Source organism: Petromyzon marinus, chromosome 51 (genome assembly GCF_048934315.1).
Source record: "Petromyzon marinus isolate PM22_M1 ecotype Great Lakes invasive population chromosome 51, UKy_Petmar_22M1.pri1.0, whole genome shotgun sequence".
NCBI classification, from domain to species: Eukaryota; Metazoa; Chordata; class Hyperoartia; order Petromyzontiformes; family Petromyzontidae; genus Petromyzon; species Petromyzon marinus.
In genome coordinates this window covers 14,437,367-14,454,266 of record NC_133717.1, presented here as the reverse complement: position 1 = coordinate 14,454,266, position 16,900 = coordinate 14,437,367, and the positions used below count along the sequence as shown (strand labels likewise).

The window sequence follows — 16,900 nt, the reverse complement described above, 5'->3', positions numbered from 1 at the left end:
GGACGGATATTAACCGTGCATACCGCGATAATAACACTTTCATGAGAGGCGGCGGATTGGGAAGGCCTTCAAAAGCAGTGGACTGACGACGGCCAATGATGACGACGATGAGCACGGCCGAACGCTTGCGCCACGTTTGCGAGCCGGCTCCCAGGTGATAAAACCGGAGGGTGAGACGCGGCATGCGGAGCGCCGTGGCTGCGTGCGGGGGTACCAGCTTGTGGATCTCCGTCTCCAGGTTGTGGATGCAGTCCAGCTTGCGCTTGCGGCAGCGCTGCGCCGCCAGGCGGTTCTTGCTGCGGCGGCGCATGTCGTGGATGAAGTCGAGCTGCTCGGGGGTGAGCGCGTGCATCTTGAGCAGCTCCTGGAATTCGCTCCGCGGGAGCCGCGAGATCTTCTCCATGGGGAAGGGCAGCTTCATCTGCCGCACAACGTTCGTGGGTGCAAGCGGCCGTAAACCGGTGGTTTAACGCAAGGAATATCGTTGACGTATCCATGAAAACCTCACCGAGTGTGAGGCCTCTTTTTTAAGACCATGCTGCTGCTGATGATGATGATGATGATAAAGAGAGCCTTGCTGCTGCTGAGGATGATGATATGATGGTGAGCGGAGTGAGCGTGGCATCGTGCGTGCTGAAGTGCCCGGACCCCTCTGGTGGCCGCACGAGCACACGAACGTGAGGCCACGCGGGGAAACAATGGCAAGGTGTATTCTTAGTTTTTTCGGTAAAGTCACGTTGAAGAGAAACAACAAAATAACAAAATATATATAAAACAATAAAAAAATTCTCACGACGTTTCGACCATAACTCAAACGGTCATCATCAGGTGTGTTGGTTTGCATAAATTTATTTTTAAACGGCACATTTATTTATTTATAAAAAACGTTGGCGTCACGCGCAGCGATTAGCAGTTTGACCAGGACTAGTCCATCTATTTTTTTGAAAAGAGGAGGGGGGAGACGAATTTTTTTTTTATAATGTATGCTGTCTGAAAGCCACTGTAAGCGTGAACAATCAATCAAGAACTGAAATGATTTATCAAATCTTTCCAATGATTGCTAAGATAGAATCCATCTTCTCGGTTGAAATTGTCTCTGTGCTTGTATATGTGGATAGCCTCATGAACGAATCTCTCATGGAAGCCAGATGGCTTACAAAGAACCTCCGTCTTGGAAAAGTCAATGGCATGTGAGCCTACTGAATTAGAACAATGATCTGCTACGGCCGAGGTGTTGGTCCTACCGTGTTTAAGGTCTGCTTTATGTTCACGAATGCGGTCCGAGACATGGCGTTTGGTTTCTCCAATGTAACTACTACCACAGAGGCAACTTAGTTTGTAGACACCAGGGTATTGTATGTCCGGAATCACATCTTTTACAGACGGAACCAGATCACGGATTTTATGTAATGTGTGGAAACGGACCTGGATCTTGTGTTTATTCAAGATTTTGGAGATCTTTTTTGTGATCCCAGCAATGTAGGGTAAAGTGATGGTTTTGAAAGGCTCCTCAAGAGGGTTCTTCTTCATGGTTTGAGTGATAGCTTTGCGGATTGTATAGTCGGAGTAACCATTAGCCCTAAGAGCTTGGTGTACGTGCTTGAGTTCACTGCTTATGTGTTCCTGGTCGGATATGCATTGGGCTCTATGATACAGAGTCTTGATGAGAGAATTCTTCTGTGATGGATGGTGGTGGGAATCCGGTTTCAGATAAGCATCCGTATGGGTAGCTTTCCTGTAGACAGAGTGGCTCATTGAACCATCAGGTCTCTTTTTAATTAGGACATCCAAAAAAGGTATCTTGCCATCTATTTCGACTTCCATGGTAAATCTGATGGCTGGGTGTATGGAATTGATGTGGTCGAAGAATTGGTCTAGAGCAGGCCGGCCATGTGGCCAGATGACAAAAGTGTCATCCACGTACCTCTTCCATAAGGTTGGGCGCAGAGTGGCAGTCTGGATGGCGTCAGTCTCAAATTTCTCCATGAAAATGTTAGCTATAACTGGAGAAAGGTGGGAGGTTCTTTGTAAGCCATCTGGCTTCCATGAGAGATTCGTTCATGAGGCTATCCACATATACAAGCACAGAGACAATTTCAACCGAGAAGATGGATTCTATCTTAGCAATCATTGGAAAGATTTGATAAATCATTTCAGTTCTTGATTGATTGTTCACGCTTACAGTGGCTTTCAGACAGCATACATTATATAAAAAAAAATTTCGTCTCCCCCCTCCTCTTTTAAAAAAAAAATAGATGGACTAGTCCTGGGCAAACTGCCAATCGCTGCGCGTGACGCCAACGTTTTTTATAAATAAATAAATGTGCCGTTTAAAAATAAATTTATGCAAACCAACACACCTGATGATGACCGTTTGAGTTATGGTCGAAACGTCGTGAGAATTTTTTATTGTTTTATATATATTTTGTTATTTTGTTGTTTCTCTTCAACGTGACTTTACCGAAAAAACTAAGAATATGAATTACTGCAGTCACGAAAGCTTTAAATAAAAATTTAATGGCAAGGTGGTCGGTGCAATGGACAAGGTGCAGAGGGGCCTTTCTGAAATGAGCCAGGTAGGACAATCAGCTCTCATCTATTGCACCTGCAACAGTGCTGTTTGTTGATGGCCCGCTGTGTTTCTCGGGCCTTAGGGGCCCTGTGCCCAGCAGCTGTGAAAACACCCGTGGGGTTAATCGACGAAAGCCTGAGTGTCTCGATACTTTTTTGAGCAGGGTTCTCTACATCTAGATATTTGGCCAATACATTTGTAGACGAGTGTTTTTCGTAGCTCACGCGTGGGACAGGACAACGCAGGGGTCTGTGCAAATGGCTTCACCAACTCGTGTGTTCTGCTAGCCTCGTGACCCCCAAAGGACCTACAATACAATCCACTACACCGACCTCTCTTCTACAAAGCTCTGGGTTACAGCTGTACGCCCCAACGGCCGACTACAAGAGACGACCTCTCTCTCACCACCAACCGAAAGTGAGGGCACAATAGAAACAAATGTTGTTTAAGAATATTATCTCATCTTAAAGGAATGTAAATAAGAATAGGTTTTACCCTTCTGGCAATAATACAGGAGGTGTTAAGATGTTCAAACACCAAACAGACACCTTTTGCAAGGTCCCATGTTGTAGCTGTTCACCCCGAGATATAAATGCCCTGAGAGTGCTTTGTGAATTTTGGCGGCGTTGTTCTCTGGTCTGACACTGGCTGAGACACGGCACTAAAGAAGGCTGTCTCTGGTGTAGACCAATACGTTTCAAAGGCAATGCACATATCACCAGAGCGTGTTTTTGTTTGCATGTTCACCACAAGTACTGTGAGTGGTTAATGCAGGCTTGGTTCCTTGCAAAAAAGTTTCTATTTGGTGTTTGAACATCTTAACACCTCTTGCTTTATTGCCAGAAAGGGTAAAACCTATTCTTATACTTTGATACTGGCAAGATAGGTCCCAGGAATTGAAATAGCGCCTTAACCGAGGCGCTTTACGAAGAATTAACGAAACATATGAATGTAATGGTGGAGATGAGGTGAATGAAATAGATGAGAGGAAGCAATGGGGGAGAAATCTGCGATGTCTGAATTCGGTGAAAGCGAAATTGATGACAGTAAATTATTATGCATGGATTCAATGAATGGGGGTTAAATGAGTGATAGCCATAAAACAAGAATACGAAGAAGAAAATGGGGGCGGTTATGAGGGGGGAGAGATTAAGGGGGCGTGGAGTGAGCTAGGGAACAACCGGTGAGTTCCGAGTGAGGAGCGGAAGCGAGTGAGCGAAGGTGACTGTTTGATGTGGAGGGGGAAGTTTGTTCCAGTGAAGGAGCACAGGAAGAGAAAGTGAGCGAAAGCGTGGATTGTGCGCAAGGAGAAGGAACAGAGTGAGACGGCAAAGATAGAGAACGGAGGGGGAGAAGGCGACGTAGAAAGATACAAGCGGGGCAAGATTCGGTGGGGCAAGACCAAGAAGGGATTTGTAGACCAGGGCGGTTGTCGTACCGTTCTCCGACTGCTTACAGTCAAATGACACGGGCTCACCTCCTTCTTGCACATGTCCTGCTCCTGCGACGTATAAAGTTCACTCTCGTCGTCCGAGAACGAGTCCGACTCGTCCCCGGAGTGGCTGGCGGACAGCGCTGGGTATCTGGTGCATGACGCGCAGGAAGCGGCTGCGGCTGCGGCTGCGGCGGCGGCGGCGGCGGAGGCTGGGCACTGCTGAGCCGGCGGGGGGGAACAGAGGCGAGGCCCCGGGGCGTCGTCCCCGTGCCACACGGGGCCCGACTCCCAGCGCCGCAGCACCGGGCACAGCTCGAACTGCACGGCAGAGGACAGCGGGGGCAGCCGGCGCGTCGGCGGCGGCACCGGCGCCTCGTGGCTCGGCAGGGAGAGGTTGATGGGCGAGGGCCCCGCGCTGGACCCTCTGCTCTCTCCGCCGCACAGGCCCCGCTCCGCAGGCACCGCCGCCGCATCTTCCTCCTCCTCCTCGTCCTCCTCGTCCTCCTCTTCCTCCTCCTCGTCGTCGTCTTCCCCGCCGTGCCTCTTCGCGTGCGCGTAGCAAGCCGCTTCCTCGCCCGCGCTCCCCCGCCTGGATTCCGTCTCCGTGGCCGGAGTGTCCGAGGAGCGACGGCGTGCCGGAGGGAGAGAGAAATCCCCGACGGCCTCCCAAGTGATATCCACGGTGCGGCCCCTGAGCGGACACACGACAGCCGAGGGACTGTAGCCTGAGGTAAGTGGGTACTGAGGGCTCCGGGCACCTGGCTGGCAAGACGATTGCAAACTGTAGGTTGCTTGGCCGCACAGGAAGTTTTTCCTGGGGTCCATCTGAGGTGGTAATCGAGAGGTAGTAGGTATTGAAGGTTCTTGCGACACGGTGTGTTCCAGGTCCATCCCCTCCGGCGAAACCTGTTCCTTGACGCCAAAGTTCGTCACGTGCCGATCCTCGTTGGTTGCTGCCTGAGATGCGTTGGACTCCTGCTTGGAAGGTGCCGAAGCGGAGTCGCCGTAGTGTTCCTTCGAGCCCGTCCACCACTCAGGGGACGCCGCCTCGAGGCGAACCGAGCCGCCGAAGCCCTGCTCCTGCCGGCAGGCCTCTTGGAACCTGCGGTACTTGGGGCACAGGTTGGAGAGGGAGAGCGCGTCGCCCGCGTCGTTCCTCGAGCACCGTATCCGCGTCACGTCCCTGCCGGGGGCGTCACACGCGGCGGTGCCCACGTGGCGGTCGACGAGCCTCGGGTACGTCGAGTCCTCCCGCGCGACGTCGCAGCCAACCCCCGGCGCGCCGTGCTCGCCCTGCTGCTGCGGCTCCGTCTTCACGGATCTCGACGCGGGGCAGAAGTCCACGGGGCGCCGTTCCGACCGGGGGCACACAGGGGGAGGAAATTCCGTGCCCGGGGCGTCTCTGGCGGACTCGCACACGCCGGCCTGAAACCTGATGCCGGTTCTCGGGGAGCTGACGATGACTGTGACGGAGGCGTCGGGGTCCCGCAGCGGGCACATCATGGGCGGCGGCCCGCAGGGTTTCTCGGGCGCCGTCGAACCCACTCCCCCCTCATGCGCATTCTCCCCTCCGTACTCGGGAGTCCCCGTACTCCGCTGCGGGGAGAACCGGGGCTCCCGAGAACCGCAGAACCTTCGTGCGGAGGCCTGCGGGCAGGTGATGATGCTGGCCTTGGCCGCGTCCGTTTGCGAGTACGGCGATGAATTAGCAAAGCTGCCTAGGGGCGATTCGCTGGCCAGATCCTCCTGACCGACGTCGCCCGGACGTTGAGGCTGGCGCTGGCATTGCACGGCCCGCGGGGTCAGGCCGCACCTCTGGGAGTTCTGGTAATGTGGCGTCACGAACGCTAGTCTGGCATCCGGGCGCTCGTCCTTCGCGAGCGTCTCCTCACGGTCGCAGCGCGACTCGGGGCTATTGGGGCTGCGGGGCCTCTGCACGCACCGCTGCGTCGGCCCGCCCGGGGCGGCCTCCTCGCAGCCGCCGGCCACGCCGCACAGGACCTGGACCGGGCCGCAGGCCGACGCGGGCCGGTAGGGCGCCGCCGGCGAGCGCGCGGCGCCGCCGTCCCCCCGCTCGTCGCCTCGGCCGTCCCACCCCCGCGCCGCGGCCTGCTGGTAGCGCACGCGGTCCGAGAGGGGGAGGGGGCAGGTGGACGGGGCGCCGCCGGTGGGAGTGGCGGGACCATCGCGAGGGCCCGCGAGCTTGGAGGCGAGGAACTCGAAGCAGGACTCCTCGAGGTCGTGGACGCGCAGGAGCGACGCGCAGCGGGCCACGTCCGCGAAGTTGTCGCGGCTCAGGAACAGCTTCCCCGTGTAGGCGAACTGCAGCAGGGGGTCGAACCCAGCCGCCGTGACCTGTGAGGGAGCACGGCAAATCCTTCAGACCCGCGTCCCGTCACACGGCCCATTGGGCGCACTTCCCCATGAAATTCATCCCAGTTCTGGACCTCTTTGTGTGTACACACGTGTCCCTGCAATGCCGTGCCCCATTGAACATTATCAACCCGTACTGCGCGGAATGGTAACGATGATAGAGCAGCAGGGTTTCCAATTGTAAAGTCCTGGCCAAAGTTATCTCGGCCCTATCCTCCACGTCGCCCTCAATCACCATCATCCCTCTGGCATCAGTGAAATGAGCCCCATTTGGCGATGCAAAGTAACCGGAGGTTGTCCTGTAGAGGGAGGCATAAAACGGCGATAAGTGCTGTCGGCAGCCCTGCCGGAGCAACCATGGAAATTCCAAGTTACCATGGCGAGCCGAGTCCAATGAATTGTCAATAAAGTACAAATTGACTGTGGAGTGGGTGATGGATTGAGTCGGTCCCACTTTATTACACTTCCCATTATTCAACACGTAAACTATGCGCAATTGTTAGCTCGTAAATACTTGATTAGCACATAAGGGGATAGCTGTTATATTGTGTTTAAAGCAATTGTGGGATGTTGTGTTTTAAGCTTGGGTAAAAAGCCTTTACTGGACATGAAACGATTCACCGATTAAAATTGAGGATTACCGTATTTTCCCGCAAAGAGCCCGCGTACGCATATAACCCGCAAAAATAGCGTTTTGTGAAAAACAAATTTCAGATAGCCCGCACCTCCATATACCCCGCAGGGTCTTGTTTTGTTTGTAAAATGTGGTATAACCCACGGGTTATATGCGGGAAAATACGGAACATTCTAGCTTTGTGCACGTGTAACAACCAATTATTTTCTATTTACGTTGCTTGGAAGTCTTATTTTGGAGGCAATGGACGTGGTTTTGCCTTTAGAAATTAGGGTGAACTAAGAGGACGGCCGTTTGTCACCGGGCCGGTCAGGCCGTGCGGGGAAGGGGAGGGGGGGGGGGTGACGACGTTAGGCCCTGTGCGTCGGCGGAGGCGGAGGCGACCGACCTCGGCGGGCAGGGACAGCGCGGGCCGCGGCTCGGGCTGGCAGCTGAGCGCCGACAGGAAGTAGTCGCTGCACGCGGCCAGCACGGCGCGGTGCGCCGGGAACCGCCGCTCGCCCACCCGCACCGTGACGTCGCACAGCAGCTCGCGCTCCCGCTGCGCGTCGAGCCGCCGCAGCACGCCGGCGCCGTGCTCCGCGGACTCGAACACGTAGCCGCCCGGATCGCTCATCTCTCCCGTGGCGAGACTGCGGGGCGGGACGGACACGCGCACGCACGTCGATGAGAACGCGCGCCCGTGTACGAGCAACAGGTGCACGGTGTGCGTACGCGCGATGACGTCAAAACGCGGAGGGCAGGCGCCTGACTCGGTGCGATCGTTCTACCGCCGAAATACGGAAGCGGAACCCGCGGGACTGCGCCGTGCAGGCGCAAACCAAGGGAGGCCGGGTGCGTGGAAGAAAGGCGGAGCGCGTGCCGACTGTGGCACGCCCTTGTTTGCTCAAGTACACCCCGTGCCCCCCCCCCCCTCGCCAGGGCGCTTTAACACAACAGGCTCGCCAAACGTGACGTGATGTCGATCGCAGGGTGGCATTCGCCCCCGGACGATGACGTGGCCACGGTGGCTTAAGGGCTCCGCGAGTTGCGCAAGTCTTACTGATAGAACTTGTAAGGCATACAAATTGAACTTAAATCGTCTGGTTCGAAGGAATGGGATTTGAAGCGGATCCGAGGTTGCTAGATGGAACAAGCGCAGGCTGACCAGGACGGGTGGACCCCGCACGTGTGCTTTGTAACAGACGACGGCGACTTTGTACAGGGTGCGCTGTTGAAACAGGAGCCAGTAAAGTCGACTGCAAAGTCCTGAGGAATGGGAGAAGGGGTCGCGTCTAGCGCCGAGCGCCTTGCGGCAGCCGAGGCGATTTCTGAATGCGTGCTGTTGACGCTCAACATTGTAGACATGCTGGAGGGTTTTGATTTAAAGCTTTCGTGACTGCAGCAATTCATTTTCTTAGCTCTTTCGGTAAAGTCACGTTGAAGGGAAACAATAAAATAATAAAATATATATAAAACAATAAAAATTCTCACGACGTTTCGACCATAAGACATACGGTCATCATCAAAAGCACCTGATGATGACCGTTTGTGTTATGGTCGAAACGTCGTGAGAATTTTTATTGTTTTATATATATATTATTATTTTATTGTTTCCCTTCAACGTGACTTTACCGAAAGAGCTAAGAATATGCTGGAGGGTGTTGCAGTGATGCATGTCTGTTGATGGGTTGCGCAGAATTCAAGCCTGCAGGAGACAGTACAGCAGGAAGGTTTCTGCCCTAATGGTGCGGCATTTGCTATAAACTTTTTTATTTACCAGGTAAGGCCCACTGAGCTGCTATACAGCTCCTGGCTATCACAAATGATAGCTCAACGAAGTGATTTCCGTCATGTGGAAATTTATGGCAGCCAAATACTCTAAGCGCGTGACGTTGATTCTAAATGTGGAGGGAAAAACCGGAGGACCCGGAGAAAAATCCACGCGATCACAGGGAGAGAGACACTCAAAATATACAGCAGGCGTCAAGGGTCGGATTGGACCCACGACCTCCTGTATACCTGGCGAGGTTGTTAACATCTCTCCACCGTGGCGTCCACTCTTAGATCCATTTTTACGCAATACAACTGACAACCACCGTGCTTGTCCTATACAGTAGAAACCCTCTAAACAACGGTAATTGGTTCCACGGAACCGGTCATGAAGCGAGTATAAGAAACACATATTAAAGGCTTCGTTCTTTCCAATGGCATGAAAAGTTACCCTTTTTCACCCAAGAAACTTACTTTATAATATTTAAACAATGGATATTAATACATAAAGATACTAACAACATAATAAACACATAATATTAAAATAAACATGGTTAATAAATGCATTAATTAATATTTAGTCTACCTTCTGCAGACCATCGTTAACAGAGGAATGGTCGGTAAATGAAAAAAATTGGGCTCTGTGGAGGCCGGTCGTGAAGAGGGGTTCTAGTCTCCACTACTCTACATTACACTATACACTACAATAATATACACTACACTATACACTACACATTGGGCTCTGTGGAGGAGGCCCGTCGTTAAGCGATTAGTCTTTAACAGGGGTGGTCGTTAAGAAGGGTTCTACTGCAGAGGCAGGTCTCGGAATAATGAAACGGGGAGAGCATTTGAGTGTCATCTCCCCCCTATCGGTTTTCCCTCAAAGTAGGTCGCCTCCCGCTCGGTGGCGAACATCCCAGAGTGGACGCGTCGTCGTCACATGAGTCTCGGGACCGACGCCTTCCTTACTAAAAACGCCCACAACGGTGTTGTCAAATTGAGCGGGAGGGCAACCTCTTCCACCAGTGGCTCAATTTAGTGCATTGGGTAATGATTTTATTTTAACACGTAGTAGTAGTAGCAGTAGTAGGCTTTCGCGAACAATATTATCCAAAATAGAGGTTTTTGGGTTAGATCGCGTATATAAATGTCGTTAAACCCGTCACCACCCGACAAAGCCAATGAGTAAGGTTTGTCCAGGTAAATAAAACATGACAATTTGTTACGAGTACAGCACACCAGTGTGTTGGGAGACTAAACCCACTTATAAATGTATATTTACACGATCTAAGCCAAAAACCTCGATTATGGATAAGGATTTCATGTTTGCGGTGATATTTCCAATGAACACCTACAAAACAATACGAAATCCAGCAATTGGCAGTTGATGATCACGAAAGGACGTGTCCCCGTAATTGCCCATTTCAACAAGAGGCTCCCGCCTATGGCAAGTGAGGGTGCCCTGCACGAGTGCTTCGCAGCAAGTGGGTTGCTAACGAGCCATGTGCGGTGGCGTTTTGGAGGTCTCCCCTCACGAGGCGTGAGCGGGGTTTTTCCCGCCGACGCTCCCGATTTCTTCCCAGGGGCGAAAACGCTCAGAACCGACGAAGCATCCCACCGAACACCGCCGTGGGACAGCGTCGAGACCATACCTATTAACTCCTTATCAGTGCCTACCATATTACAGACCAACTCGGACCTTATTGGTCACCCCGTGCCCTTATAAATATCAACGTTCATCCTACGAAGTCCCATCACAAGGGAGAAACACAAACAAATAGACAAACATGAGTTGTTTTTCTTCAATTTCCCCGTACAAGAATACGGGTGAACCGTATGGGTTGACAGGTATACGAGAATCGGTGCGGTTTTGCCCGTGTACAGGACAACAATGTCGCTGTTGTGGCAAAACATTACCGGTGTACGCCATGCCCGTGCGTAGTCATTTGCCTGCTAAAACGATTTGGAAAACGGCAAGGCGTAAAATAAGATGGCGCGTCAACCACGACGCGCCCCCAAGGCCGTTTGCTAAACAGTCGTAACGACCGTGACCACCGTACAAGTTGTACAGCAGGGCCCAAGCAATGTGAAAAATGCAGGCGTCACGCAAAGCTGCCCGGTCACCATTCTCTCCTGCACCCTCATCACTCATCGCAGTTGTACACAGCCGACACACACACAGGCTACCTTTGTTTCATGATATCACAACAACACTTTGACCTAGAGAGGAAATATGCTACGTCGTGTTATCTACAAGCCTGTTGAAGGCTACTTTACACATGCTGGGAAAATGACGCATCCGATTGGCCTGCTGTGGCCGTAACCCCCACAGGCAACACAGAATCTGAGCAAACTCAATTTGTTCCGCGTGCATTCGCGAATCAGTGGCCGAATGTAACAACACAAACCATGCTCATGCGGCGGTTACAACACAGCGTGGCTCTACGTAGCATCTAAACGTAGCCGCGTGCCAAAAGGCTGCGCGCAGTCGGACGCGCGCACTCCCTTACACCCGGACCGCCCTTTACGTGAACGAGCTTGTCAGATCTCGGAAGCTAAGCAGCGTTTCAGCCTGGTTAGCTGTACTTAAATCGGTGACCTCGAGAGCTTGCCAAGTGTTCTAGGTTGCAGGTGTGGGGGATACAATATGGTCAGGCTATACCGAGGTGTGGGAGCCCGAGTGGGGGTTTGAAATCCTAATTGTGGCACTCTGTCCTGCAGCTGGGATTTGAAAGGAGAACTTAAAGTTTCCATCATCATCATCAGCCATGACCAAACCGCTGCTGGATATAGGCCTCGATAAGTTTCCGACATCCATCGCTATCCTGCACCGTGACGATCTACCCTACTGCATGCACTGGAGCTCGTTTCATCCCTCCATCTCACCCACTATAACAAAATAGCACCCAACCGTTATCTTCTGTTAACTCAGCGTGCCAGGCAGGTTAACATGCAGCGGCAGCGCAATGTCTTCTTCCACGATCCTCTCGTACGAACGATGTGGATTACGGCAAACGTCGTCCACGCCGGCTCCCACCCGACGCCACCGGTTGCCGTAGACCGAGAATGTCCTTCGGCCTCTTTCCCATTCCTTGCGGCAAAAACCACCACGACGACCAAGACCGGTGGAAGGTGACTTTGATGGTTCGCGCTCCCCTCCAACTCGCCGGGCACAGTCAAGAGGGCGGCGAGAATGACATTCCTGGCTTCCCAGGGTCCGCTCCCATTTGGAACCGTGTGCTCATCAGGAACGGCAACTCCTCAAAGGGTTTCGAGGAAAGGCCAAAGAATTCCTAAACTGTGAGTCCCTTGGTCCAATTAATCTGCGCGCCCGTGCTCTCTCCGCCCCACAGTCCTCCTAGGGGCTCTAGGGGAGCGAATCGTGACGATGCACGGCAAACGGCTCGACACACGATCCTGTGTTTTGCAGAGAAAATGTTGGCAAGCCGGCTGCCTCGGCAGGCCCGGGCATGCAGGCAAACGTACGGCTGGGTACGCGCGCGAAGCCTGCGCAAGGCTCTCTCGAGACGGCCGTGCTGAAGTGACGCCTGTGTTCCGATGTATCCCTCTGCCCTGCCGGTTTCCTTCATTCTCAACAGCTCGGTTCTCAATGAGCAAGCTACGTGGAACTAACAGTAGTACCACCCGTTCTTGAAAGACAAAGAACCGCCAGCTTGTCTAACGCACAACTACTTGGTAAGGCTATACCCACTGGAAGCCTTCCCATGCTGACACCAACCATGATTATGTAGTCTTGTAACTCTTCTTCTGTCACGTATGTTCTCTCTCTCTCTCTTGCCTGCCTGTCCTTTTCAGACTATGTAGCTATCTCCAGGTGGCTCTTCCTGCCATCGTTTTATAAAAGGCTGTAGGTTTTGTTCCTCGCAAGGCCATCACTAATGGGCACTTCATTCTTTAGTTTGAGGCTGACAATTCTCTTACTCGTGAGGTCACAGGTGTGCACCCATCTGAGTCCAGCATCATCCACTATGGATATCTACCCAGAGTCGGAAGAGCAGCCTTTTTTTAGATTCTGCATGGATTGTACGAACGAGCCAGAAGCCGGGTTTGAAAAGGTGTTCCTAACAAATTCTGAAGAAACGCAAGCAGATCAAGGTCCGAGCACAAGCGGTCCCTATTGACATCATCTCCCTGGCCACCCGGGATGAAATGGGTGGGGCTTCGCCAAGTCAACCGAGTCTACCTCAAGACAAACATTTGGTCGCCACCGTTTATTAACGAAGAATCAAAATTGTGGAAGCTGCTTTTATGTTTAAATCTGCACAGGTCAACCCAGACGATAAGAGGTCGGGCCCAGAGCTAATGGCCGAGTGGAAGTGCAGCTTCTGCACGATTAATCGTCTGTGGTTTCAATATCCCAGGGTGTCAGTCCACTGTGTGGATACAAGCGGACTTACAGCACCGTCCCAGTCAGCACCTTTGATACCAGTGTCTCTAATCAGCTAATTAGTCACTGAAGACCTCACCACAAAGTATATAGCACCCACTTTGCAGCAGCAGCAACAACAGCTTTGGCGACTCCCGGCAGAAACAAAAGGGTTGGAAAATAAACCACCGACTCAGTGGTCAGGACGCTGACCACTAGACTATATCCTGCTGCCAGTTTGTTATTAACCGAGGGGACTTCAATCCACAGCCATAACAGTGGTAAAAAAAAAAGTGCTACAAGGTAGAATTTGTATTTCGGCCGAGCGTGTGTGGGTGGCGACTTCCATGGCAGCAGGGGCTTCTCTCGTGAGCACTTGAAAGTGTTTTTTATCTCACTACGAGCACCCGATACAAATTGCAATCGCAGGTTGGCCCTATCGGATAAATCACTGCAGCTGTAACTGGATCCAGCCACAACTCCACGAATAACGCGTTCAACCTCCTGTTCACGACGTCTCACGCACCTGCACACATGTTGAAGGCATCACAATTTGTCGAGTAGTTTTTCAGATACGCCATACATCATCTGCAAAATAAATAACACATAGGCTTTCGCGACCAATATAAAAAAGAGGTTTTTTGGGTTAGATCGTGTGAAAATAAATGTGTTGTTAAAACCGCCACCACCCGACACAGACCAATTAGTAAAGCTTGTCACTAAAAAAGTGAACATTAGTTACTAGTTCAGCACACCAGTGTGTTGGAGAGTAAACCCACAACATTTACAATTCAGTACTAGTAATTCGAATTGTAATTGTTGTGGGTTTACTCTCCAATGGAGATGAGCCATGTGGCACCTCCGATTAGCACGATTGGCTACGTACGGTGCGAATGAAGTTCAACATTACATACGTACATGCCGCATTGTCATTCGAGCAGAGATATCCATTTGCTTTTACATTTTATCTCTTAGAATTTTACCTCCTCCACCGCCACACCACACTCTGCAGCCCTGCATGGCATAAAGGACTCTCGCATTTCCATTTCGCAGCTTTGGCAATTTCTGGCAAAGATTACCAAGAAGCTCTGAGAACTGAACTGTTCACCCGACACCAAAGTCGCTCTGCTGCGAGTGCGCCGACCACCCCATGGGAGTGCTATCTCTCGGTGGGGCTGTAAACGGCAGACCACACAAGGTTGTGCGCCCCCCACCCCATCATGCCCCCCCCCCCCCGCCCGGAGCTGTTTTGCACATCACCAGCTGGGTCGGTCAAGTGACTCAGGGGACTGACTGCAAAGCACTGCAAAGGTAACATCAGGCACAGACATGTTGACACACTGCGACTGTTGGTGGCACTGCAAGTTAAGCAGCTGGGAGCGTGATCTTTCACCCAGACAGACGCTTCAGCAAGTCGCATCCCACACCCCCCCACTGGGAGACATTAAAACCCCTTTTCTATATTCTCTTCACGTTCTGTTGCTGTACTGCAGACGTGAGACGTGCCTCGACAATTGTAAGGGAGCAGTTTTCCTCGTCGAGGGAGGGCTGTGGAAGTTCGTGCTGCCTGCCGTTGCCCATCCTCCACTTCCCAAAGCTATGGAATTCAGTTCCAAAACTGATGATTTTATTTTTTCCACCCGGTTATCAAGGAACATCAATGGCAGCAACGATTTTGCTCAAGTTTCCCTATCATGTAATAGAGCCCTCAAGCCTGCGCGCACTGTCCCAAGAGCGCGGGGAACTGGCGAACGCAACAGAGCGGCTCTTTGTGTCCAGCACAACACCACAGCACTGTTAGGCGCACAACAACCCTCCCAGCGCATCACCACCACTTACAATGCGCCATCCCCTACGTTACAAACATTCGCTGCACTTCGGCAGCCACACAACAGGCCACGCGTGCATTCCACCAGACGTCCCTCGACCAACGATGCCAACGAAAAAAGGGCGGGCGCTAATCATGAACAGAACGCAGGCTGAGGATTGTTTCTTTGTCCAAGGAGAAATGCGATGAGAAAACCGGAATACGGTTGAGGGGTTCGGCCAGAAGCACTGGAGAAGTGCGGGGAGGGGGGGGGGGATTCTGAGTTTGGATTTCAGTTGGAGCAGAGGCTTGTGGTGTGGACCGCACGGCATGGGGGAGGGACCTCTAGGGTCCTGTTACCGAACGGTTACATGGAACTGAACCTACCATAATCGCTACAGTCGGTTTTCGGGTTAAACCAAAAAGGACTCGAAAACCCATCCGCTTGATGTATGCACGTTGACCTTCTTTCGCACCGTACATAGCCAACCTTGCTAATCGGAGGCGATGCCCTGAACAAAACAACCCACACTTTATAATCACGTACACAGATATTCATTTTTATTCGTTCAAAATAGTTTCACTTATAGCTAAACTAAAACGTGTCCTTCTTTTAAGCGACAGCCCTTGAGTGGTGTGGGAGATTATCCAACATGTCTGCGAGGACTGGGCCCTGTTTTGTAGTGGGCGCATTTCGGGATGCACGAGCCAATGGATTATGGAGTGGAGAGGGAGGGTGAGGATAAGTATATTGGGTGAGGTCAGAGAAGTATGAGGCCTTGGGGGAGACTTTAAAAACAAAGGGGGATACGAGAAACATCAACCGGATAAAACGCTTCGCCTCCATGGAACAAGTCCCGTGTTTGTGGCAACACTTCAACTCGTGAGAATTAATTAATTCAACACGACCAACATCAACCCCCTTTTTAAGAATCCCAACCAATATTGTTTTTTTAACACGTAAACCTCTGTTATGGATATTGTTTTTTTTTTCCCTTTTAAACGCACGCACCGCACTCTCTAAAGTCTAAACTATGAACCCAAGCAGAGAGCAGTCGGTCCCCGCCAGTGGATTTTTTTCTGAGCAGCACCCTGTGGATCGGAAGCGGCGGAGAGCACGGCGCGTACAGTGGGGTCAGACGCGAGCCACGGCGACACCCCACCAGACACCTGGCACGGAGCGGCAGGAAGTGAGTCATGGGGGAAGGAGGCAGCGTGCCCGCCGGGCCGCTCAGAGCCTCCCCCTTCCCCCGCGCGGCTCCCGGCCAGAGAGGGGGGCCCCCCACCACCCCTCCACCGTCCGAGGGCGGGGGGGGAAACGACGCGCGGTGCTGCTCTGCGTTTGGCGAGCTGGAGGGTGACATTCCACTTTGACTGGGAGGGCAGCCGCTACACGCACGCATGCACGCGCGCGCTGAGCAACTGCTGGCGACTTGACACAAAAGTGTTCCTCGCTCAATTAATCCTGCTGAGATGATCGGCTGATCCGACTGAGTTAGCCAGCTTTTGAATCTGTGACCCCATTGTAAAGCAGCCTGCCACAGCACCACCTCGCCAGACGTGCACATCTACAGAATTATTGACTATTTTGTTGTTGCTGTTGCATGGATAGCCCACAGGTTTGTATGTTGGATAAGATAAAACAAGCCCAAAGTGGAGGGTAGGAGGACAAATTAATAACAATCTTTGGTACAGACTCATCAATAAGCAATACAAGCATAAACCATAAAGTAGAATACTGTACCCAAGTATTGATAGCAACTTCTTGGTTTATCAAGGGGAGCTTTACAAAGGATTCTAGGCCGTGTTTTTTTTTAGTAGGGCGTCACGTCGGGACGTCCAACCGATCCCTGTCCGAACGAGCGAGCGTGCGGTACGGAAACCTGCGTGTGTCTGGAGGAAACCCACACGCACGCGGGTAAGAGTGAGAACGCTCCAAG

At 52.2% G+C, this 16,900-nt stretch overlaps 1 protein-coding gene across 3 annotated transcripts in view; it reads right to left on the bottom strand.

The window, feature by feature from the left end:
* LOC116953397 (transcription regulator protein BACH1-like) overlaps positions 1-16,900 on the bottom strand; it is a 45,426-nt gene that overhangs the window by 13,632 nt on the left and 14,894 nt on the right. For 2 of the 3 annotated variants that reach the window (XM_032973565.2, XM_032973567.2), the window contains 3 exons: positions 7,403-7,646; positions 4,050-6,362; positions 215-421 (listed from right to left, as the gene is read on the bottom strand). In XM_032973565.2, the coding sequence (XP_032829456.2) occupies positions 215-421; positions 4,050-6,362; positions 7,403-7,630 (2,748 nt within the window). In that variant the 5' untranslated portion in view covers positions 7,631-7,646. Of the gene's footprint in view, positions 1-214; positions 422-4,049; positions 6,363-7,402; positions 7,647-13,679; positions 13,742-16,900 lie in introns of all 3 variants that reach the window. The other variant, XM_032973566.2, reaches the window with a different exon arrangement.